We start from the raw sequence: 24,537 nt of genomic DNA, 5'->3' as shown, positions 1-24,537 counted from the left end.
AAGATTGAAAATGTGTATTTTCAGAACGGGGAAAGAGACTAATTTTGTGTATGGAGGGAAAAAAGCCACAAGGAGCAAACAGACTAGAGGATGGAAATTTCTGTCAGGTCCTGGGCGGGAGAAACCCTGCGGCGCCACTCAGCTGAGCAGGTGCTCAGGCGTCCTCGCCTCCTTCCGTGGTCTCAGCCGGCCCCTCCCGCGTCTCTCTCCCAGTAACCCCCCTGCCCTCTCCTGCCAAGCCTTGCTCCCTCTGCTTGCAAGAGGTTCCAGCAAATAGTCTCTCGTCGGAGCAAAAACTTTGCCTGTGCCCCCCCCCCCCCTTTCTGGTTCCCAGACCCCCTGGATCATGCTGGAAGGGACAATGAGGCTCGTGCTGTTCTAAGCCTCTGAATCACTCGTTAGCCTCCGGTGTACAAGGGGAGTGTCTGAGGGGGTCTGCTAGGGCGGGCTACTGTCTCCCGCCCCACCCCACCCCTAGCCTGCCCCCTGCCCCAGCTCCTGCCCCAGCTACTGGGCATGCCCGACCTCTTGCCCGACCTCTGTCCCCTCTGTCCCCGGTGCCTCTGCCCTGCTGCTCTCCCGTCTTCCTGCGGGAAGGGCACCTGGTTGTGGGGTCACCCTGGGCAGCCGCCCTTCATTACTGGGGACTCATGAGGGGCCGCTCTTATAAAGGTGAGGCGGAGGCCAGAGAGCTGGTGCAGCGGGTCAGATAGGACAGCCAGCCGCTGTCCGATCCGCACACCCCACAGGGTCTCCTGAGCACTGTCAGGAGTGAGCCCTGAGCACAGCAGGTGTGCTTTCCCCCCCAAAAATGTGGAAGTGTAGCCTTGGGCAACCCCCGGGAAGTGGCCTTATCACCACCCCCTTCAATCCCACAGCAGAAGCCGTTGTACTGCCAAGTGGCTTAATAAAATTTTGAGGCCATTCAAATGAAATATGCTATTAAAATGCATATTATTATTCAGGGCTGGAGCGATTGCACAGCGGGTAAGGTGTTTGCTTTGCACGCGACCGACCTGGCCAACCTGGGTTCGATTCCTCCACCCCTCCCGGTGAGCCCGGCAAGCTACCGAGAGTATCTCACTCGCATGGCAAAGCCTGGCAAGCTCCCTGTGTGACGTATTCAATATGCCGAACACAGTAACAAGTGTCACAGTGGAGATGTTACTGGATCCACTCGAGAAAATCGATGAACAACGGGAGGACAGTGACAGTGATTATTATTAAGATGCTACTAAACCATCAGAAGTGCCCCCACCCAAGATAAGGCATTGTGATTCATGGGTGAGTGCTCCCTCGCCCCCAGCCGCCCTGTGTCCAGCTCTGGGGTCTCCTGGCCGCCCTGCTTGTTTGCTCCCTACCCCATGGGAGCCCCGACCCAACTCAGCGCCTTTGCCAGGCCTCTCGCACTGTTCTTGCTTAGGCGAGGCCCTTCCCATACCCGAGGAGAAGGACAGGGCCGGGACCCTCGCGCACCATGTGTGGGGGTGGGGGCGGCTCCACCCTCTGCTGGCCTGTGGGCTCACCTTGAAGGAGTATGCCCGCTGCTCCCTGCCTGCCTGGATGCTGCTACCCCCGCCTGAGTGGAAGGACACGCAGGGTTTTCTGGCCTCACGGTGCCCAGGGTTGCATCTCCTGCTCAGTAGGAACCTGCTCCTGCTGGCCACCCGCTCTGGACAGCCAGGAAGGGCAGGGCCCGGAGAGGCCGTGCGTGTGCTGGACACTCTGCCTAGCCCAGAGCCGAGGTCGCCGCTCCGTCTCACCGAGGCTGGGGTTGGGAAGCCCTGGTCTCTCAAGGCTGCCAACTTGTTGAAAGGTCCTAGATTTCGGTTCTGAAGGGCATTTGGGTGCCGCTTTGCAGATGCTTTATGTCTCGTCTCTGTGGCCTGCCCTGGTGTGCCTGAGGTGGAGAAAGCCTCCGAAAGTTTGAGTTTGTTTTTATTCCTGTTTCTGGGCTACCCCCAGCGGTGCTCAGGCCCTTCCTCCTGCTGCATGCTCAGACGTCACTGCTGGCCGTGCCGGGGATCGAACCAGGGTTGGCTGAGTGCATGGCAAGCACTTTGCCCCCCCCCCCCCCCCAGTATTCTGTTCTTCTAAGCCAAGTGAGCCAAATGGGGTGCCTCTGCCCCTCAGGCTGGCAAGGGAGCCAGTGGTGCAGGCCCTGGACTGACGAGCTGGCCTCCCCTTCCCGTGGCAGCGTGCTCTTTCCCCCACGGGGCTCAGGTGTCTGTCTCCTCTTCACGTGGGTTCTCCTCTTCGGGGCCACCCTGTGGGCAGACAACAGCAGGAAGCCCGTCCCGGTCAGTGTCGGGGCCTCTGGGCAGCTCTCGGTACCTCTCTCCTGGGCGCCCTCTGACCCATGCCGCCCTGCCACTCTGCAGAGAGCACACGGCCTGCGGTTGCCAGGTGGGCCAGGCTCCAGAGGCCAAGCCCATCCCTGTGCCTCCTGATTTGAGCCCTGGCCTAGCCCGGCTTCCCTGGGCGGCACCTCCCGTGTCGGTCCTGCCTCGCCGTCCACCTGCAGCTTGCACCCCTGAGTCCATTTCCGTGCTGCGGAAGCTGCACTGACCTGTCTTGCTCTTTTCACTGTGTTTTCTTCCCTGTTGTTTTCTGTGTGTGTGTGTGTGTGTGTGTGTGTGTGTGCGCGCGCGTGTGTATGCGTGTGTGTGTTCTACTCCTATGGTGGTTTTGGGGTGTGCGTTTTTTTTGTTGTTGTTGTTTTTCTGTGCTGCAGGAGGGATCCGGGCCTCACGTGTGCGGAGCCTACGCTCTTCCACCAGGCCCCATACTTCCCTTCCCACCTTTTCCCCCCACCGTGGTGCTGGGGGATCGCGCCCACACATGCCACCAGGCGTGTGCTCACCCGCTGAGCCTCACCCCCACCCTCCCTTCATTTTGACTAGAATTTTCTCGAGTGCGTTCACATGCTTGTGATGCTGCGGCTTCTTCGTTGTCTGTGTGTGCATGGAGAGTTTTAACAAAAATACAAGTAATTTCATTTGCACAGTGGGGGAAAAAACAGTTCTAAAAGATACTCTAAAGTCATCCCTTGAGAAGCCTCACCTGCAAGGCGCCCACCAGCCTGTTCTTGCGCCCGCGCAGACGGCAAGTGTCGCTCAGTTCCGTGGCGAGGGCGCCCACAAGTGTGGGGAGTTGCTCTTTGTCGCGTGCAGGCATGCACAGAGCACGTGTGCCATGAGCGTTGTGTGGCACCTGCTCGCTCCGCTGGGGCGTTCCACAGAGCAGTTCCTGGTCCTCCCCTGCGCTGTGCTCCGGCCTCCTGGCATGGACACGGCTGCCAACCGGAGCTCCTCCACGCATGGGTGCAGGGGCCTCTCCCTGTGAGCTGTGACCGGTTCTCAGCAGCCGGCCCCGGAGATCTTCCTCCGGCAGAGGACCTCCTGCACTGGCCTCGCAGTCTCCGTCACGTGGCGCTACTGTTACGAACACCGATGGACAAGGATTCCTCCTCATTCTGCGTGTTTTCATTTTCTGCCTTGGTGGTCCTTGAAATAGTCCTATTTTCACCAATGTTCAGGTGTTAAAAAAAAAAAGGTTGAAAACGGCAGGTCTGGAGTGAATGCCTCCGAATGCACTTGATTTGGGGGTGTAGCTGCTGTGTTGAGGAGCGAACGCTCTGTGGGGGGCTCGGCGGTGGTTTTTTGGAGGCATCGGTACCTGGGTTTCTTGGTCTTGCCCTGTGGCCGCTGCCTGGCAGTGCTGCCTCATTCCCAGGCTGGACCCTGCCCCCGGCCCGTCCAGCATTGGTCACCCTCCCTGGTGGGTGGGGCTGGGCGAGCTGCCCCCGGTTGCAGGTTCAGTTGTGGGAGCCTTGTTCTCATGACCTCCCCGTCCTAGTGACTGGGGCCTGGCCCTTCTCTGCACCGCAAGCGCCAAGGCGGCCCACGAAGGCTGTGTTTGTGCCTTTGCCATCATGGAGGGCGATTCAGAGTGGCAGTGACAGTGCTGGGCAGGGCATGTGTGGGGGACCTGTGACCGCGGCCGCCTCACCCTCACCCTTGGAGCTTGAGAGACGCAGTGGAGCTGGTGGTGGGCGCTGGGCTCTGGCAAATTTGGTGCCCAGCTCCTTCCAGCCAGACGGGCTCCTGCTGAAGCCACAGGTGACCTCTGCCCTCTGGGCGCCCTGTCGGTCAGCGCTGGACATCACCGCCCCCCTTCCTCCTATGGCTGCTCCTCTGCTGTTGCCGGCAAAGTCCCAGAGGCTGGCTGGCAACACCCCCAGCCGCCAGAGAGGGAGTGAGGGTTGCAGCAGGGCTCCAGGTACAAGTTGCCGCTGCCACTGAGCCCACACTGGGGCCTCGGGGACTGGCGGTGGCGAGGGGGGTCTGGCGTCCCCCAGGGCAGCTGCCGTGTCGGGGGGTGGCCTGGTCGGGCCTGCTCTGAGCTCTGCCTGTTTTTGGTCTTCCAGTCCGCAGCCGCCAAAGCCCCCGGTGCCCGAGCTGCCCTGGGCAGACGAGGGTGGCTCCGTTTATCACCTGACCGACGACGACTTTGACCGGTTTGTGAAGGAGCACTCCTCTGTCCTCGTCATGTTCCACGCCCCATGTGAGTGGCGCCCCGGCCCCGCCCTTCCCCCGCCCTGCCACCCCAAGGCAGGAGCGGGCACTAGCTGTCCAGGGCCCTCTGGGTGCCCGAGTGTCTGCATCTGGGCCACAGTCTGAGCCCGGCAGGCGTGAGCAGCTTCCTCCACACGGGCATGGGTTGGGAAGTGCACACAGCCCTCCCTCCCCAGAGCCCCCTGGGAACACACCCGCCCCTTGTCACCTAGGCAGGAAGCCGGCCTGCCAAGGGGGCACGGGGGCCAGGGCTGGCACTGCAGAGGCTCCCCCCAGCCCCCTGGGTAGCTCCAGTCCTTTGGCGTGGCAGCATGCGGTAGAGAATGGGCTTAGTGATGGGAGTGCCTGCCTGCGCCCAAGCAGCTCTGGGGTTCTCTGGGCCAGCGTGTCTCCCTGAGGGTTGTTGCGGCTCATCGCCTGGGGGAGAGGGATCTCCTGCACGGCGGGCGGCCGAGGGGCTGGCAGCCCCGCAGAGCCCTGGCGCTCAGGGAGGGGCTCAGCTCTTCTCTCCCGCCAGAGGAGGAGAAAACCCACGAGAGACGGCCTTTGGGACCAGCCTCAGTTGTGATGCGGTGGTGTAGACCCACCCTGGGGGTCCTCGGGTTCCCTGACCCCAGGGTTCCTCACGCTCATTGCTCGGCTGGGAGTGTGACCATCCTGTCACAGAGCATGAGACTCTCACACGCACACGCGCGCGCGCGCGCGCGCGCGCACACACACACACACACACACACACACACACTCTCTCTCTCTCTCTCTCTCCCCCCCACAGGGAAATGGCCTCTTTCCTGCTCACCCCTTCCCCCTTCCCCTGTCCCCTCACCCCAGCTCCAGAGCTTCTGAGGATGCTCAGAGGGGAACTTTTCCAGGGCGCAGCCTCTGTTTCCCGCCACTGGGTTCCCCATGACCCGGCTTCCATCTGAGCAGCGCCCGGGGCTGCGTGCGGCCTGGCCGGGAGATGGGGCGTCCCCATCTGCTCTCCGGGCTCTCACGGATGCTGACGGAGCAGGTTCCCCAAGTGGAGAGCGGGGGTGTGTTCGGCTGCTTCCCTCTCGGGAGCGTGCCCCCTCCCCTGATCCCCCCCCGGCCCCCCCCGGCCGCCCCCGCCGCCACATACACACACTTCTCCAGCTCTGCTAGAAGCACTGAGGCTGGAGCTGTGACATGGTTTGTGCCACACATCATGAGGAGTCTGTTCTCTTTGCTGACCCCTGGAATGTGTCCCAAAGCAGCGTGTCCCAGAGAGGGGGGTGGTTTAGTAGCTGTTTTCTGAGCCCTTCCCAAGGACCTTGTTTGCAAACTGCAAGTGTGTGCGTGTGTATGTGTGCGTCTATGTGTGTTTGTGTGTGTATGTGTTTGTGTGCATGCTTGTGTGTGTGCACCCGCACGTGTGTGTGCGCCCGTGTATGTGTGTATGTGTTTGTGTGCGTGTGTGTGTGTGCGCATATGTGTATGTGTGCGTGTGTGTGTTCGGGGTAGCCGATGCTTGCAGGGTCAGTGCCCTTCCGTTCCTGCCAGACTCCCCACTCGCCCCGTCACGTCTCGGGCACAGAGAAGAAAAGGAACAATGAAGCTCTGAGCACTGAACTGGAGGGTGAGCCCAGGAAACCAGCGCACACGCGCTTGTGTGCACCCACGCCTCCCGACACCTCCCCCATTTCCCTGGGCCTCGCTGTCCCAGGTCCCCGTGCTCTGCGGTGTGTGCCCGGCCAGGGCGAGAGGAGCAAGGCCAAGGCCTTCCTCTGAGGCCGGGTCCCCTTGACGGTTGACAGGGCAGAGGCGCAGAGCGGTGAGGCCCTTGCTGCAGGCCCCGCCCCGGACCCGCCCCCATTCCCTGCAGTCACTGGTCCCAGGCAGGCTTGCCCAGCCCAGAGCTCTTCCTCGGAGCAGCCCCCTCTGCCCAAGGGGCCTCTCCCTGCGCAGTGGGGGCTGCCTCCTGCCTGGTGAAGTGGCAGTCCTGGGGGGGGGGAGTCGCTTGTCTTCTCCCAGTGCTGCTCTGCGTAGGGTCTGCCACCGGCGCCGCACTGGGTGGCGGGGGGCTTCGGGTCCCACCCAGCATCACACTGCGAGCAAGCAGTCCTGCGCGTGTGCTAAGGAGAGCAACGGGGGCATCCAGGGAGGGTGTCCTGGGGGAGCAGTGGGTGCTCAGGAGCCCGCCGGGAGGGAGCTGGGGCCCAGACCCCCTGGGGAGGGAGCTCAGCTCTGCCCTGTTCCCCTTCCTGCAGGCTGCTGGGTGTGGCTGCACATTTGATGGCCCGGCCCCTCCCGCCCCAGCTTCTCTGCGTCCAGTCTGTTTCTGTACTGACCGTGAAGTGACAGGTGACTGTAGGCAGTTGAGGCTGCAGGGAGGGGGTGATGCCCAGACCCTGGGCGCCGAGAGGTGGGAGAGGGCGCAGTGCCGCCCCGCATGCTGCTAGCCCACCTGACTCCCTCCGGGAGTGATCTTGATGCAGAGCCTGGGGCGAGCCCCATGGGGTGTGCCCATGCCACCCAAAAAGCGCAGACGCTCCTTGCTACTGCCTGGGGGAGCAACTTTTCACTTTTTTTTTTTTCACTGTTCTTGCTGGTTTTATTTTCCACTTTTGCTTTCCAGTGAACACAGTTAAATCCTTTCCTCTGTTGCACGCAGAGCTGTGGCCCCTCGTGCTGTTCCATGCATCGGCCCCTTCCTCAGGGGCACTGGCTGCTTCAGACGGTGTTAGCAGCCGTCTCCTGGCAGAAGCAGAGCCAGGTGCCTTGGTCACACAGCTCCTGCCATACCACACCCCTGCTGCTCTCACCCCTGCCTCACCACACCCCTGCCTCTCTCACCCCTTCCTCACCACACCCCTGCCGCTCTCACCCCTTCCTCACCACACCCCTGCCGCTCTTACCCTGCCTCACTACATTCCTGCTGCGCTCACCTCTGCTGCTCTCACCCCTTCCTCACCACACCCCTGCTGCTCTCACACCTGCCTCACCACACCCCTGCAACGCTCAGCTCTTCCTCACCACACCCCTGCTGCTCTCATCCCTTCCTCACCACACCCCTGCTGCTCTCATCCCTTCCTCACCACACCCCTGCTGGTCTCATCCCTGCTGCCCTCACCCCTGCTGCACGACACCCCTGCCAACCCGGTCTCTGCTGCTCTGCCACGGTCACCCCTGCAGGCCCCTCTGTGCTGCTCCTGTCCCAGTGGCAGTCTTGGCCCTTTGTGTTTGACAGGAACAGAATCATCCCTGTCTGCCTTCCCATGATTTGTTTCCCGGAGATGTTTGCATGTAAATGCAGATGTTGGCGTCTGAGTCTGCCTTCATGTTTGTGACCCCTGAGAATGTTGGTGGTACAGCTGAGCCATGCTGCAAATTTTTTAAAAAATTCCAGGCACTGTGGTTTATAGCACTGTTGGTGACGGGTTCCATTCATGGCATGTTCCCGCACCCCCCCTTCAGTGCCCACTTCCCCCCACGTGCTCCCGGTGCCCCCGGCCCTCTGTCCCTCTCTCCCCTGTGATGTGTTTCTGGTGAACAGTTCCCAGTTCCTGATGCCGTTGGGCATTTCTCTCCCCTCTACTTGGTTCTCTGTAGCCCATCCAGTCCCTCTGTCTCTCTCCTGAGTAACTGCACTTCAACAGGATGTTCTCCGGGTTCCCCTCCAGCATCAGACTGCATGACTTCGCCTTCCCTTAGAGCCGAGTCGTAGTCCCTTGTGTGCATGACCTGAAGATTCCTAACCCAGTCGTCTAGTCTAGACACTTGGGTTGTTTCTGAATTTTGGCTACTGCGAACAGTGCTGCAATGAACATAGGAGGGCAGGTGTCTTTTCTCACCGGTTTTGGGGTAGATGCCAAAAAGCAGATTGCTGTGTCACAAGCTCAATTCCTAGTTTTCTGAGAAATGTCCATAATATTTGCCCAATAGGCTAGACCAGTCAGCATTCCAACAACACCGAATGAAGGTCCCTTTGCCCCCACTTCCACGCCAACATTGGTTTTGTTCTTTTAATTTATTTATTAAGTTTTTGTGGCCACACCTGGCAGTGCTCAGGGGTTACTGCTGGCTCTGCACTCAGGAATCACTCCTCTCAGTGCTCGGGACACCCGGGAAGGAACCGGATTAACCTTGTGCAAGGTAGGGCCCGACCTGCTGTACCTCTCTCTGGCTCCTGGTTGTTTTTGGTCTCTGTGGTATGTGTCTCTGCTGTGACAGGGTCTCTCATTGTTCTGTTTGCAGTTCCCTGGTGATGAGGGACGCAGAGCATTCTCTCATCTCCGTGGGCCACACAGTTCAAGCCATCCCCCTGGCACTGACTCTGCAAACAGTGCACCCCGCCACCTGTAATGCAGTGTCCTGGCCCCTCTCTGGCTGACCATGCTGCTGCAAAGTGTGCAGTATGCAGAGGGGAGCTGAGTCGAGGGGCCGCTGCCCTCCAGAAGGGCCCCTCGGCCTGTCCTGCTGTGGCCCTGTGCCTGGCAGGCTCCCAGACACGGCGCCCTTCTCTCTGTGGGCTTGCACCTTCTGGGCACCTGGGCCAGCCCCTGGGCCTGATGCTCTTTTCTGTGTCTTCGATTTACACTTTACGATTTCGCTTTATGATTTCTTCCATCGTATAAAAATGGCACATTTTTTGTGGTCCAGCAGCAGGATGTCTGCTGAGCGTGTGGCTCTGGGTCAGGTTAACTGTTCAGCGTGTTCCAGGAAGTCACTCGGTCTTCACCACGAGTTCCCGGATATCCTTGTCAGAGCATCCCCAGCTTAGGAGAGGTCAAGAGGTCAAGAACTTGCCCTAGGCCAGAGCCTGAAAGGTAGCCTCAGGGTCCAGCACGGTGTAAGCCCCGAGGCCCACTTCCCGCCAAGCCTCCCCGCCTGAGCTGGCATTTGTGGACAACGTGTCAGATCCACTCCCCAGAAAGTGAAAATGGCATCCTGCATTTCACTTGCGGCATTCTGCTTTTTTGGTGGGTTCATTCACCTGGAGTTTTCTTTTGGCTGTTGTGCCAGGTGGAAAGAAGGGACCCACTGCTATTTCTCGAAGTTCCCTCCCATGCACTGTTTTCCTGGTATTATTAAGAACACTTGGGGGGGGGGGGGGGAATGCATGCTTTTTGTGGTCACATAATATTCCATTGTATAATGGTGCCATAAATTACTTAGCCAGCACCATAATGCTGACGGTTGGAGCTGCTTACCGTATTTCCCTGTTATAAATCACCCCGCGGAGAACGTTTTCATGCATAAATATTTGTCTATGTGTCAGATAATTTCCTTAGGATAGAGGCCTGGAAGAAAAATGTTAAAAGCTTCGTATCTGCATTTTTACACTAATGCAGGGGAGCAAGTGAAGCCTGGCTCTTGCTCTGTGCCAGCGGGGGCTGTGAAGGATGGAGCCCTGGAGAGCGAGCTTGCCCCCTGTCAGCGTGGCTCAGCTCACGGGGCCTGATGCCCCTGGGCCCCTGAGACCTGGGGGCATCAGGGAGGCCGTCCTGCGGGGGCCCCTGAGACCTGGGGGTGTCAGGGAGGCCCTCCTGCCCCCAGCACAGCCTCTCCACTTCCAGAGAAGGTGGCAGACCAGGCCCTCTCGGCTCCCTCCCGGTGCCCAGGAGCCTTCCGCATGGAACTGGTGACCCGGGAACCCCAGTTCCATCTGCTGAGCTGTCAGAAAGCCCAAAGTGTAACAGATGCCCGTGGGTGTGGAGGATCTGAGGGTAGGGTGGGCAGGCAGGCACCAGGGTGTGGCTGCCAGGGGAAGGGGGCGCCTTCTGCTTGGTCCCGTCACATGCCAGCCCTGCACAGTGATAAAAACCCAGCAGGGGAGTCTGGCAGCATGGTCTGGGTGCTAGGGGCAGGGCCAGAGCTGCTCCCACACACACCAGCAGGACGTCCTGAGCCCGGCGGGGTCCTTACCACACATGCGCTGAGTGAAGCTTGTGCCTTCACCTGACTGCTGTCTTGCTCAGGGCGCGGAGGGAACTGAGGCTTGAGGAGAATGAAAGCCTTCACACTGCTGAGCTCTGGGCGCCCAGGCCAGTGCTGGAGGTTCCCACAGTGTGTCAGACCCAGCCTGGAGCAGGGGAGTAGGTTGGTAGGGGCGGGCGAGGGGGCGTCAGGCGGGGGCTGGCACGGCCGTGGGTGAAGGGGTTAGTGTGGGCTGCTGTTAGGGAGCGAGGCCTGACCCTTGCCTATGCAGAGTTCAGTCAAGCAGGGCGGAGGCCTCCGTGTGCAGGTGCAGCAGGGGCTGTGCTGCCTGGGTCTGGCCGGGTGCGTGGGGTCCCGGCGGGCGGGCAGGCGCTGCACGTGGGCTGTGTGTCTCGTGTGTGCCCTCAGTGTGCACGCCCTCCTGCGCCCTCCTGAGTGCGTTCCGCGTGTGGTCTGCGCCTGTCCTGTGCCCGGCAGTGCTGCCCAGGACATGAGGGTGGTGCCAGCGGTTTGTGGCACCAGGGAGAAAGTAGCCGGGGTCTGGACCCGTGCTTGGAGCAGGGGGGTGGGTGGGGGCTTCCATGGACTCGAGCTGAGCCGTCGGACCCCGGGGAACTGGGGCTCCCAGCAGTTAGCTGCCCAGGCCGATGCCAGAGGGGCCAGCGATGGTCCCAGTGGCTGTGGGGCCGCAGCGGGACTCGCTGGTCTGGGGCTTGTGACTCCTGAGTTTTCCCCCTTCTTTCGCATGTGGGATCTACCATCTCCCTCTCCGCCACAGCCCGGGAGGCCGGGTTTTACTCTTGGTAGCGGGCAGCCACTGGAAAGTTTCGACCAAGGGAGTTTGATGTGATTTACGATTTGGAAAGAAAAAGTCAGAAGACAGCTTTTATCATGCCACAAGGTGGGAAAAATTAAAGGCCCCCAAAATACAGGCGTGGAAATTACTTGGTGAGCGGCATGGGAAATGGACAGACTGGCAGGTCCAGTGTGAACTGGAGCCTCAGGATGAGCCATTTTGGTTTGGGGGCCGGGGTGGAGACAGAGTGCGGGGGGCAGAAGCCCCCACTGCGGTGGGCACTGGGCTATCTGGCAGGCTGTGCAACAGCCCCAGCCCGAGGGTCCACCTTCTAATCCCACCTGGGCTGCTTGTGGCATCTGCCAGGGCCTCATATCTGGCTCCCTGAGGAGGGTGTGACACCTTGACAGGGACAAGCACTTGTATTCCACCGCACAGTCCAGGAGTCCGGGGTGGGCCTGGGGGAGCCCCGGGTCGTGCTGAGAGCCAGAGAGCTCCCTGACCGCCACCCTGGGATCCGCGCCGTGCCATGATCCCAGCTCTTCCCGGAGGCACTGCTTAGTCCCTAGGACAGGCAGCAGCCCTCGGGCCTGTTCTCCGCCCCACAGGGCACTGTTGTTGTTGGCAGTGCCTCGAAGCCAGGACAGGGCAGCAGAGGGGCAGGTGTGGGACATCGCTGATGCCTGAGGGTGGCAGGTTTCTGCGCTCCCTTGGGCATTGCCCTGCCGTACCTCTCACATCCTGCTTGGGGCATGTGGGCTGGGGGAGCTGGGCAGGGGCAGGGGGGTGTTAGCGCCTGGGGCCTGCCTGGTCCCCCCACCCCACCCCCCGGCTCAGCTGGGCTGTTGGAGGCGAGAACTCTGGGGTGATGGCACATCATGGGAGGGTCCTCTGGCCTCTCTCTCTGCGTTTCTTTGTTGTTGGTGTTGTTTGTTTGTTCCTTGTTTGGGGGCACACCTGGCATGTGTCGGGGCTGCCCCCAGCTCTGCGGTGGGCCTAGCTCCACCCATGCTGCAGAAGGGCCTGGCGCGCTGAGCTCCTCTGACCCGCCGTGAAGTTCCTGCGGTCAGCCTAGTCGTCGTCCACCAGTTGTTGGATCGTGCCTGTCCCTTTCCCGGCCCCTCTGCCCGTGGTGAGGGAGGGAGTGTTCAGGCCCAGCCGTGTTGCCGGCGTGTCCAGCTGTGCCGCGGGCTGGCCTGCTGGGGAGCCTGGGTCCTCCTCCTGACCCGCGCCCCCGCCCCTCCTGCAGGGCCGCCCCGCAGGTGGGGCCAAAGCGTGTAGAGCAGCGCCCGCACACGGGCCAGGGCCGTATGGCGCCTGAGGGTTATGGCATGATTTAAGTTCCGCCCCTTGGCCTTCTCCCATGCCCACCTCCCGGCACCCAGCCGATAGCAGATGGTTCTCTTTCCCCCTCCTCCCCCCCAGGGGCATGTTCCCCTTTTCCTCCCTGGTCCCCTGATGTCTGGGATCCCTGGGTCAGAGACGCCCCCACCTCGACCCCCACCTCGACCCCCTGCAGCTGTGTGCAGGGGGAGTGATTTCTCGGGATTTCTCCCACAGGGTGTGGACACTGTAAGAGCATGAAGCCGGAGTTTGAGAGCGCAGCAAAGGTCCTGCATGGAGCAGACAGCGCAGATGTAAGCTCCCGTAACCGCCCGTGGGGGGCCCTGAGCAGGAGTCCCCATAGCCTGGCCGACCTGAGTAAACACCCCTCTGCAGACAAAGGGGCTTCTCGGGGCGGGGGCTTGGGGGAGACTGGGATCAGGTGCCCGCCCCCCCCAGGTGGCCTCAGCAACCTCCCTCTCCCTTTCCCTCCTTCCTCTCCCCCGCCCCCCACCCCCCGCACTGGGGAACAGCCCTGTCTGAGCCTGGTTGGTGGGGAGGCAGAGCCCCTAGCCCAGGCTTGAGGTCGTGGGGGCGTGGGGGCAGGCGGGCCCCCCCTCGTGCCGGCACGCGTCTGAGGCATCGTGCATGGTTGGCCTCTCCCCCATCCCAGAGCTCTGGTGTCCTTGCAGCTGTCGACGCGACTGCCAACAAGGCGCTGGCAGAAAGGTTCCACATCTCCGAGTACCCGACGCTCAAGTACTTTAAGAACGGGGAGAAAATGTCCGTGCCCGCACTCAGGACCAAGAAGAATTTCATAGACTGGATGCACAAGTGAGTGGATGCCCTGGATTCCGGCCGACGCCAGGCAGCCATCACAGCCTGACACCCCCATCCTAAAGCCACACACGGCGTGTTTGGCCCGGTGCTGCCTTCTGGGAAGCTCTGCCGTCCACCCCGGGGAGCAGGGGGACCTTCATGAGAGCGTCTGAAGGGAGGGCTGCCACTGAGCACGGCACTGCAGGTGGGAGAAGGTGCCCTGGGTGGACTGGGCTGGGGTGACAGTGGCACTTCCACATGGAAATGCCCGAGAAACCCCAGGAGTCGGGTTCCAGGTGAGGGAACGGGTTCAGGGCAGCCTCAGCCGTGGTACACAGACGTGGAGCTGGCAGAACCGGGAGGGCAGGGGGAGGGCAGGATGGAGGGAGGGAGCTTGGAGGGACCAGGGAGGGTGACAGCACCCAGGACGAGCGGAAGAGTGTGGGTGTCAGAGGGGAGCAGGAGCAGCCAAGGCAACTCCAGAACTGGACTTGATGCTGGACCAAGGCCGCATGGGGAGGGGACGGGAGGGGACTGGACAGTTCCGCCCTTATGGCCGCTGCCATCAGCGCATCTCTGCATGCAGTAGCTTCAAGGTGTTGGTTCCTTTACCAACACTGTCGGCTCTTCGTGAGGAGGCCAGGGACTTGCGAGTTGAGTCCCTGATTCCCAGGCGGGTTCGGTGACCCACCTGAGGGCCCCGACTAGTCGCCCGAGTTGGAGCCCAGGCCACCCTGGGCCCTTGCGAAGGCTCAGGCGCAGAGCTGGGGGATGCCGTGGGCCTGCGGGCAGCAGTGAGATGCTTCTGTATCAGGGCACGGAGACAGCCCGGGGGCTGCCCGGCCTGTACCCGGGCTCAGGTGCTCCATGCCTCGTCTGCACGGGTACCCGCAGAGGGAGCTGCATGCCTCTGCTGGTGGTGTGGAGGGGGGTGGGGGTGTTTCTTGTGGCTTGCCAGGGATCATCCTGACAAGGCCGGGACAGAACTGGGCTTGGCGGCAGGCAAGGAGGGACCTTAACCCTTGTAACTGTCTCTCCAGCCTCAGAAACCGAGGCTGTCCATGGAACGTGGTTTCCTCAGGGCATCTCCCCTCAGGACTCCTCCCCCTCCCTCCCACAGCCCCGAGGCCGCGCCCCCGCCCGAGCCCACCTGGGAGGAGCAGCAGACCAGCGTGCTGCATCTGACCAGGGACAACTTCCGGGAGACCCTGAAGAAGAAGAAGCACACCCTGGTCATGTTCTATGCCCCTTGTGAGTATTAGGGCATGCTGGGGGCCGGGGGAGGGGCAGGGGTTGGGGTGCTCCCCAGGACCCAGACCACAGGCTCCCTGGTTCCTTTCCTTCAGGCCCCAGGACTCCTTTCAGCTCTGCCGCAGTCGTGTTTTTTGTTCGCCTTGAAGCTCATGTGCCTCTGGGCAGTGACACCCCCTGTACCCCTGGATTCTTCCTTTCTGACCTCTCTGACCACTTCCTTCCTTCCTGGGCTTCTTCCTCCCCCGGGCATTGGCTGCTCCAGCAAACCCTCAGCCACTTGGATTTTTTTTTTTTTTTTTTTTTTTGCTTTTGGGTCATACCCAGCGATGCACGGGAGTTACTCCCGGCTCATTGCACTCAGGAATTACTCCTGGTGGTGCTCAAGGGACCATATGGGATGCTGGGAATTGAACCTGGATTGGCCGCATGCAAGGCAGATGCCCTACCCGCTGTGCTATCGCTCCAGCCCCAGCCACTTGGATATTTTGGCCCCTGGTGCCACCCCCTTTCCGGTGCACCCAGCCCCTCTCTGTGACTGACCTTCCCAAGGGGCGCAGTGAGGGGACAGTCACTTCTCCGCCTGTGCCCCCTTAGCCATTTCACTGAAGCGTGCATTGAGGAGGCATCTTCGGGCCCACGTGTGACCTGGGCTCTTATCCCCATTCCCACTTCAGTGGGGCTTTTGGCATTGGGAGCCCCGCCCTCCCCAGCTGGGTGAGTTTCGGGGGACGCCAGTGCTTGCTCTGCTGTGGAGTCATAGCCCCGCGGGCCTGTAGCTAGCCCGCCTTGCTGCCCTCACCAGTCTCCTGGGGGTGGGTGGGTTGGGAAGCCAGGGTCTGTCTCCAGGGCTGAATGGTGCCCCGGCCCAGACAGAGCACGGGGACAGGCCCGCCCTCCTGAGCCTGCTACGGGGTGGTGGGGGTATTCCGTCACAGGCCAGAGGACAGATCCTTTCACAGCGTGCCAGCTTAGAGTCGAGGGACATCTGGGCCCAGGAAAGGAGTCTTGGCCGGTCATTGAGCAGACTCCAAAGCCCTCGAAAGGCTTTTCCAGGACCTTCCCTATCCTTCCTGCCCCCTCCCTACCCTCGCCTGGCAGTCCCGGGCCTCGCCACCCACTCGAGCCGTGCCTTTCACCTCCGAGGCTTTTCCTCGACGCCATGTCTGCGGCCTCTTGTCCCAGTGGACCTCAGCCACCACATCCCGTACCTTCCCCAGTATCGTGCTGGCGGGGGCTTTCATGAGCGACCAGAAGACTCATAAATTCCCAGGGAATTGTGAGGGGGTCTGCTCCCATCCCTCGGGAGCCAGAGCCTTTCTCCCTCCAGGAGTAGCTCTGCCGTGCTGGGGGGTCCCGGGACACAGGGAGAACATGGACCCTGTTAGGCCTTGGGCTCACCGTCCTCCCGAGCATCTGGCACTAACGGCCCCCATACCGCTGTTCCCAGGCCCTGTGGCGGGTCCTCAGGCGAGCTCATCGGTGGACTTGGGGCAGGAGCAACCACGCAAAGGTGGTGTTTGGGTTTTTTTTTTTTTTTCAGTGATCAAAATACTTGCATATGGGGCTGGAGAGATGGCTCAGAGGGCCAAGCACTGTGTGTTCTCCTGAACACAGAGCCCCGGGAAACCGAAAACCAAGCCCAGGCACACTGTGTTCTTTATGATGTTCACTGTATCACTTGGACTCAGGAATGAAGTTTCAGTGCAGAGACATCAGGGGTGTGGACAGAGTAGAGGCAGGTGTAGAGGCGAGTGTAACGAATATTCCAGCCCCTTCCTCAGGCTCCTGCCTCCGCTGCTGTCTCTGCCAAGCTGCGGAGGGTTCAGAGTTGGGGTTTTCTGTGCTGGCCTCAGTCTTGGGGTGCGGAGGGGGCAAGTGTGGTGCCAGAAGAGAAATCGGCTTGTGACGCTGACCCCTTAGAGGCAGCCCGACAGGTGCCCACAGGCCCTGCCCTGCCCTTCTCTGCGGTCTGGGGTGGGCAGGGTGGGGTGAAGGCTAGGCAGCCGAGACCGAGGGGCTTAAAAGTAACAGGAATCAGAATTTGCAGGCGGCCCCCTCTGCCTTAGCTGTTTTCAGTAAGATGCAGTGAGGTTCGGAAGAAGTGGACAGTGACCAGGCTGGGGCAAGAGTACAGCGGGGAGGGCTTGCACTCGACCTGCCCAGGTTTGATTCTCCGCCTCCCGTGTGGTCCCCCAAGCACCACGAGGAGGAACCCCTGAGCACTGCCAGGTGTGGCCCCAAAACAAAGGTGTCTAACAAATGAACAGTGACCCCAGAGGGAGCCCTTGCTTGGGCAGCCTGCTGCTCTTGGGCCCCGCGACTGCTTCTCGAGTCCCTTGGCGTCCACCTCTTTGTACCTAGTGCTTCTCCTGCATTCGAGCTGTTCCTCCCACAGAAGGGGAGGGCAGTGCAGTGTCTTGTCACGGCCACTGGGGCTCGGGCGGGGGTGCTCCTGGCCCCATCTCCGTGCAGAGCAGGCACGCCTGGCCTGATCGGGCTCAGGGTCCAGCTACCTCCACGCCCTCCTTTGCTAAGCCCAGAGCTTAGGGAGGCTTGCAACGCCCACCGTGCGGTCTCTGCCCCGCCCCCCCTTTGGCTGGTAAGGGGCACACATGGGGGTAGGGTGTGGACAGGCCACCTCCAGAGGCCACAGCTCCCAGGATGGCCCAGGCCGCTGGTGTGAGTGGCAGGGGGACAGACCCCCCCACTCGCCTGAGGGAGAAGTCCAGGAGGGGCGCCGGACCTTGCTCTCGCTCTCCCGCAGGGTGCCCGCACTGCAAGAAGGTCATCCCCATCTTCACAGCCACTGCCGAGGGCTTCAGAGACGACCGGAAGGTAAGGCCCTCCCCGCCCTGCCATCCGCCTCCTCCCCGGTGCAGACCTTGGCCAGGAGAACACTGTCTGGGTGGGCACACCAGGATGGTGTGCATGCCACGCTGCACGCGCCCGTGTCGTACGCATGTGCGTGGTGTGTGTGTGCGCCTGCTGTGTGCTTGCTGAGTTGTGCATGTGCCGGGAGCATGCCTTGCTGTGCACGTGCCTGTGCATGCTTGTGCCTTGTGTGTGCCATGAGCGTGCCTGCTGTGCATGTGTGCCATGTATGTGCCCCTGCATGTGTGCCTGTGTGTGCACATGTGTGCATGTGTGTGCCTTGCGTGTGCTGTGAGCATGCCTGCTGTGTGTGTGCCATGCATGTGCCCCTTCATGTGTGCACCTGTGTGCTTTGTGTGTGTGTGTGCCTGCTGTGCGTGTGCCTTGTGTGTGCTGTGAGCATGCATGTGTGCTGTGTGTATGCCATGTGTGTGTCCTTTCATCTGTGCACCTGTGTGCACCTGTGTGTGTGCCTGCTGTGCGTGTGCCTTGTATGTGCCATGAGCATGCCTGCTGTGTGTGTGGCATGCATGTGCCCTGCATGTGTGCGTGTGTCTGTGCTTGCGTGTATGTGCCTATGCATGCGTGTGCCTCATATGTGTTGTGAGCATGCCTGCGGTGCATGTGTGCCGTGTGTGCCCCTGCATGTGTGCACGGGTGTGCCTGTGCGTGCGTCTGCTTGCCAGGCGTGTGCCTCACATGTGCCGTGAGCGTATGGGACCATGAGGCCCATGGCAGATGGGTCGCCAGCATTTTCTTTCCGTGCTTCAGCCTTTTCCCGGGAGGGTCTGTAGCCATGCTCTAGTCTCATCGTAAAAATATTAATGCAGGGGGCTGGAGTGATAGCACAGCGGGTAGGGCATTTGCCTTGCATGCGGCCAACCCGGGTTTGATTCCCAGCATCCCATATGGTCCCCCGAGCACCGCCAGGGGTGATTCCTGGGTACATGAGCAACCCAGGAGTAACCCCTGTGCACTGCTGGGTGCGACCCAAAAAAGAGGAAAAAAAAATACTAATGCAGCTCGCAGCACAGCCTAAGGAGGAGCGCGGCAGTGCTTGCAGCCGTGTGAGGGCCTCCAGCGCCTGCTGCGGAGGCCTGAAATGAACCGAACCATGCTGATCCAAGCAGAAAGCAGCCCGGGCTGATGGGCTGCCCTGAAGGGTCACAGCAAGAGGAGCCCCACCTCTCGTCTCCCCCCAACCAAGCCCCTCCGTGCACCGCTGCCGGCACGGTGGGTGTCAGTGTGTGGAACCCGTCCTCCCAGTGCCAAGGCCGATGGGGGCGCCCTTACACCAGAACCCCTGCCCCCCTGCCCGGGCTCCACCCACATGGCCCTGGGCAGCTCTTGGGGGTGGCCCCACACTGGACCCGCTTCCATGGCCGCAGTCTCACGCCTCTGCTCGGGCTGTGCTCCTGGGGTCCTAGAGCTGCCCTGTGAGGCGGCAGAGGTGCACCTGTGTTAGGGGTGCATGGGTGCTGGGGGCACCCTCCAAACACTTGGGGGGGGAGTTGTGATTCTAGGAATTTGTGATTTGATTTTGCTCTTGGGGAATCTCCCAAGCAGTTCTCAGTGGGCCAGGGGCCACCCGGTGGACACTCAGGCCAGCAGTGCAGGGGTCACAGGGTGGCCCTCAGGACCATGAGGGGAGTGGACATGCTGGGAACTGTCCCCCAGGTCCCCATACCCCTGTAGCTCCCTGAGCTCTTATTTCTGTTCTTGGGGGGGTGCCCAGCAATTTGATTTGTTTCTGTTCTTTGTGTGTGTGTGTGGGGGGGGGGAGTTTGGCCACACCTGGTAGTACATGGAAGGTGCAGCCCTGGGGGTGGAACCCAAGGCCCCTGCTAGCCCTTGGGGTTTCTTCCCGCTGGGACTGTGCTTTTCATGATCAGAGCTCGTACAAGCCCCGTGGAGGCAGGCCTGGGAGCTCTCCTCCCCCAGGGGCCAAGAGAGCTGTGTGCCTTCCTCAGGGATGCCCAGTGGGTCGCAGGGCCCAGAACTGTCCCTCCTGACCGCCCTGCTGCCACATCTCAGCCCCATGAGAAGCCGGTCATTGTTCCTTCCCCAGTCAATGTGCAATTGGTTGTTCGCTTCTATTTCTGTCGCCAATGTCAATATTAGCTCCTGCAGAGATTTATTTTACTGGATCAATAGAGCCGCAGGAAGCCGCCCCTGTTTTGGCTCCATGCATTCACGGTTGGCTTGGCAAACTGGGTGGGCAGAGACTGCACACTGTCCAGTGGGCATGGAGGGGCATGGGGACAAGGACCACGTGGGAGGCTGGGGGCGCAGGCAGGGGCCAGGGGGCCTAGGGGCTGCAAAGTGGGCCATGCCTCACTGTATGTAAAGGGGTGTGGCGGGGGACTGGGCTTTATCCAGGCAGAGTGGTTGACTTGAGGAGGAGCCTGAGGCAGCGGGCGCCCCCCAGGCCTCTGTAGCCTCTCTCGTGAGGTCACTTATCTCTGTAGACTGTCCACAGAAGGGAGAGTCCTTCGGCGCAGCAACCTCATTTGCCCTTGACCCCCGAGACCTGTCAGTGGTGACCAACAAACTGGATATTTTCTGGGACCTTCTCCCTCACTAAGACTTGGGGAAATAAGATGTCCTTCTGCCCCATCACCTGATTAGCCCAGGGCTGTGACTCCCACTGCACAGATGAGGACGTTGAGTCTCAGGCTTAGGTCCTAGCTTCACACAACTGTGTGTTGCAGACACACAAAAAAATGTTTAAAAAAAAATAAGTATTTTAAGGGGACTGGAGAGAGAGCTAGTCCAGCAGATAGAGCGCTTGTCTTGCACACAGCTGAATCGGGTCCCGTCCCCTTCCCCCCTCAGGATGCCCTGAGCCCTACCTGGAGTGACCCCTGAGTGCAGAGCTCGAAGTAAGCCCCAAGGCACCACCAGGTGTGACCCCCAAGACAAATTGTGTCAAAATAATTTAAATTATGTCATTAATGTTTTATTGCAGTACCTGTTATATACTTAGGGTCATAGAAGATTACTCAGGTGGAAAGGATTGCACGTGGAAAAGTTTTAAGAAGTGCTTGTTTAGGAGGCTGGAGCAATAGCTCAGAGGTAGGGCGTTTGCCTTGCACACGGCCAACCCGGGTTCAATTCCCAGCATCCCATATGGTCCCCTGAGCACCGCCAGGAGTAATTCCTGAGTGCATGAGCCAGGAGTAACCCCTGTGCAACTCCGGGTGTGACCCAAATAAGTAAAAAAAAAAAAATAAGTGCTTGTTTAGATGAGCAGCTAGAAAGAGGCAGCATCACAGAGGAGTCTAATTGAAGGCCCCGAGCTGGAGAGGTCACACAGGGTTAGGGGGCTTGCCTTGCTCAGGGCCAACCCGGGTTCAGTCCCCAGCACCCCATATGGTGCCCAGGCACTGCCAGGAGTGGTCTTGATGGCTGGCCAAGAGTAAGCCCTGAGCACAGGCCCCAGCCTAAAACAGACAAAAAGCATAGGGCCTCTCGGCCATCCCAGAAGCAGCCTCGGGCCGGGTGGAGGGTGGGCTTGTTGGGGGGGGTGGTCTTGGAGGGCAGCCAGAGGGCAGGCAGCAGTGGTCACCCTCAGGGCTCTAGGGCTCCAGAGAAGCCAGGTAAGGGGCCCGAGCTGAGCGGAAGGCACGTGCTGTGAGGAGGCAAGCTGGACACTCAGTGTGCTGCGGTCAGCCAGTGCGGGCCTGAGTGCGTGCTGGGCATGTGTGTGAGAGGGATCCGCCAGGAGGCACATCTGCGTCCCCCTCTGCCAGAAGCTGTGCGAGCACTGTCTGGAGAGCACATCCCGTGCTTGGGTCCTGTAGGGCCTCGTGTGCGGGCAGCGGACAGAGCCTTCCGCTTTAAATTTAGTAGATTTATGAAGCTTACACCACCGCTCCCCCGGCCCTGGGGCATATACACAGATTAAATTCATCACTTCTGCCTCAGCTCCTCCTGCCCCTGGCGCGTGTGCAGCCGCTTCCGAGGGTCCCCAGGGCCGCGTCCCTCCACTCAGCCGGAAAAGGAACCCTGGGGACTGCAGGGAAGCATCTGCCACTGCTCTTCTCTGGCTCATTCACAAAGTGCTGTAGAGGGCAGAGTAGCTGCTCCCAGCAGCCCACACCGCCCGCCCAGGAGTCCTGCGCTCCGAGCGGACGCCCCCCACAGTCGCCCTGAGCCTGCCCGCAGGCGCTGGGGGGGGGGGGGGGGGTGTTACCACAGGAACGCAGGGCCAGCGCTGTCAAAATCGGCTTTTAACCGAGAAGCTGCCACGCCAAGCTCTGACAGAACATCTCCTGGCTCTTTTTCCAGGCTGGCAGCTAGTTCGGATTTCGTTTTTAAAAATATGTTACGTGGGCCAAATAGAACAGGACTGCGAGCCAGAGAGGCCGCGTGCAGTTTGCAAACTCTTGGCCTAAACTTCTCATTCTCTAAGCCAGTTTCCCCAGTAGATGCATCGCCCCACCCACCCACCCAACCCCCGCCGGGGGTGCTGAAGGGAAGTGGAGGGGGCAGGGGGCAGGGGCCAGAAGGCGAGGGTGCAGCTGGGGACTCTTTTCTGTTTGCAGTTAAAGGAGGTCGATTTCAGGGGGAGGAAGGGGAGCGCTGAGTGATTTTTTTTTTCATTTTTCATGCCTTCAGCAGGCAGTCAGGGCCAGCCGCTGCCGTGGACTCCGTGGCCTGTGGCACTCTCCTCCCACAAGGCCCAGCGGCTGGAGCTGCGAGTCCTGGTGATGGAATCATTGAGCCTGTGTCCTTCAGGGCCTCGGCCCTCAGAGGGACGTCCTTCCTGTGAGGGGCTCTGGAGGCAGCTACTGCTTCTGTCCTGGCTCTCCTCTCACCTGCGGGCTCCCCATCACTTGGGTCTCAGAGCACGTGCTCCCTCTGTGGAAAGGCCTCCTGGAGGCTTCCCCATGCCGCCCTCCACCAGTGTCCGCTGGAGAGCAGACAGGCCGCCCGGGACCCCCTCCTAGTGACCTGTCCCGGCCCCTCCTCCCTTACCCCGTGTGTGGCTGCAGCTAGGAGAGCAGAGGGATTGAGCCAGCAGCCAATTTGGGAGCATCTTCCTGGCCCACCCTCCTCTCGCCTGGCCCACGGCACTACCCCACCCCCCACCTCCTCCTCCTGACAGTACCACTCGCCCGGGTCTCTTGCACCTGGGACCACCTCCGTCCCCTCCTGCATGCCAGCTCCCTGATCTGACAGCTGAGCCTGGGACGAGGGCAGAGGCAGCTGCGTGTACTGCCCGCTGCCCGCCAGGCTCTGTGCCAGTTTTCCGGGCCGAGTTCTCTCGCTCCAGAGCCTGCTAACCGAGGCGTAGGCATCAGTCCCTTAGAGATGAGGAGACGGTGGCTCATGCAGCACAGCCCGTTTCTCCGTCTGTGCCCTGCACCCGGGAGCATGACGTCAGGGCTCCTGGCGCACAAGCCCCCTTAGCCCTGCACGCAATCCTGGTGCGTGACTGCCACACGGGACACAAGACCCACAGCACCAACTTGGTCGTTCCTGATGTGGTCGCTGCTCTGTCGGTTGTCAGGGCCGACCCCAGGGTGCCAGGCAGAGCCCCCACCTCACCCCTGCCCTGCCCCATTGCCTTGAAAACCAAAGGCTGGCACCTCCGTCTGGAGCACGGCCCGAGCCTGGAGGTAGCAGGCATGCTCAGCCGCTGCTGGGCGCAAGGACGCGGGAGAGAGTGGCTGTGGGCCGCTGGCCCAGGGTCCAGCCCCCAGGCCGGCTGGCCACGCTCACCGCCCGTCTGCCCACAGATCGCCTGTGCTGCAGTTGACTGTGTCCAGGGGAAGAACCAGGAGCTGTGCCAGCAGGAAGCCATCAAAGGCTACCCCACGTTCCACCACTACCACTATGGGAAGTTGGCAGAGAAGTACGACGGCGAGCGCACGGTGAGCTCGGGGGCCAGGGCGGGCAGTGGGTGGTGCTGGCTGCTGCCCCCACGGTCCTATGCACACACCCCCACGCCCCATGGAGACCTGACCAGATCTGGAGCGCAGAGAAGAGAGCTCAGTTCCGTAGGGGGTTAAAGGGCCTGTTCTCTTTCTCTTCTCCCCTCCAGGAACTGGGGTTCACCAACTTTATCCGAGGCCTCCGGGAGGGAGATCACGACAGACTCGGGAAGAGGAAGGAGGAGCTGTGATTTCTGCCTCAGAGAGCGTTTCCATTACACTGTGAATGAATGATGCCTGTTGTTCTTTCCGAATTTCCACATGTTCTGAATACAAAGTTTTTTATAGCCACTGATGGCCTGTTTTGTACAATTTTGAAATAAAATTAAACCAATTGTTTGATGGAGTGGGTTATTTCCACAGAGCTGGACGCTGGTGTCTTCCCTCATGCCACGCCGTCCTGCGGGAGGGGACTGTCAGGGTCTCGCCGCAAGGACGAGGCTACAGGTGGCGGCTGAGGAGGGGACACAGGGAACCGACGGTCACCTGAGGGCAGATGGCAGGTCAGACTACCGAAGAGCCCCGGGAACTGATCCTCTGTGAGGAGTGAGGCATGAAGAGGGTGGTGAAGACCGAGGCTGAAGCAGGGGGCTGGCCTCCCCTCACCCCCTGCAGCCTCTGGGGCCTTTCAGCTGGGTTGGACTCATTTCCCCCAGTGCTCTTTCTCAGACAACTCATAGCCTCCTCTCCCTCTGCAGGGCCTGCTCTCCCTAAGGAAGCTCAGTGCAGGTTGGAGAGAGAGTACAAGGGTTTAGGCCCTCATCTTACATGCAGCAAACCGGCACCACATTTGGCCCTTTGAGCACTGCCAGGAGCTATCCCTGAGCACAGAGCTGAGAGTGAGCCCTGAGTACCATTAGGTGTGGCCCCCAATTTTTTTTTTAAAAAAAGCAGCTCACTTCAGGGATGGGGTCTCCTAGCATGAAGTGAGAGGGGGTCGTCACGGGCTGAGAGGGGGCCTGCGTGGGACTTCCTGGTGTATCAGCTAGTGTGAGAGGTCTCAGGGTGTATGCTCAGAGAACACAGGTAGCAGAGAGGAGAGCTGGGCGAGGCAGCCCACCTT

The 24,537-nt window shown here is 60.8% G+C and overlaps 1 protein-coding gene across 2 annotated transcripts in view; it reads left to right on the top strand.

Annotated features, from left to right (window-relative positions):
• The window catches only part of PDIA5 (protein disulfide isomerase family A member 5), a 70,715-nt gene extending 46,902 nt beyond the window's left edge, over positions 1 to 23,813 (top strand). For both annotated transcript variants that reach the window (XM_056127358.1, XM_056127357.1), the window contains exons 11-17: positions 4,430 to 4,566; positions 12,829 to 12,905; positions 13,265 to 13,425; positions 14,531 to 14,661; positions 17,429 to 17,499; positions 23,280 to 23,414; positions 23,585 to 23,813. In XM_056127358.1, the coding sequence (XP_055983333.1) occupies positions 4,430 to 4,566; positions 12,829 to 12,905; positions 13,265 to 13,425; positions 14,531 to 14,661; positions 17,429 to 17,499; positions 23,280 to 23,414; positions 23,585 to 23,665 (793 nt within the window). In that variant the 3' untranslated portion in view covers positions 23,666 to 23,813. The remainder of the gene's footprint in view (positions 1 to 4,429; positions 4,567 to 12,828; positions 12,906 to 13,264; positions 13,426 to 14,530; positions 14,662 to 17,428; positions 17,500 to 23,279; positions 23,415 to 23,584) is intronic.
• The last annotated feature ends 724 nt before the right edge of the window (positions 23,814 to 24,537 follow it).

Source organism: Sorex fumeus, unplaced genomic scaffold (genome assembly GCF_029834395.1).
Source record: "Sorex fumeus unplaced genomic scaffold, SorFum_2.1 ptg000063l, whole genome shotgun sequence".
Lineage (NCBI taxonomy): Eukaryota > Metazoa > Chordata > Mammalia > Eulipotyphla > Soricidae > Sorex > Sorex fumeus.
Note: the sequence above shows the minus strand (reverse complement) of the source record. Positions and strands in the feature narration are given on the sequence as shown.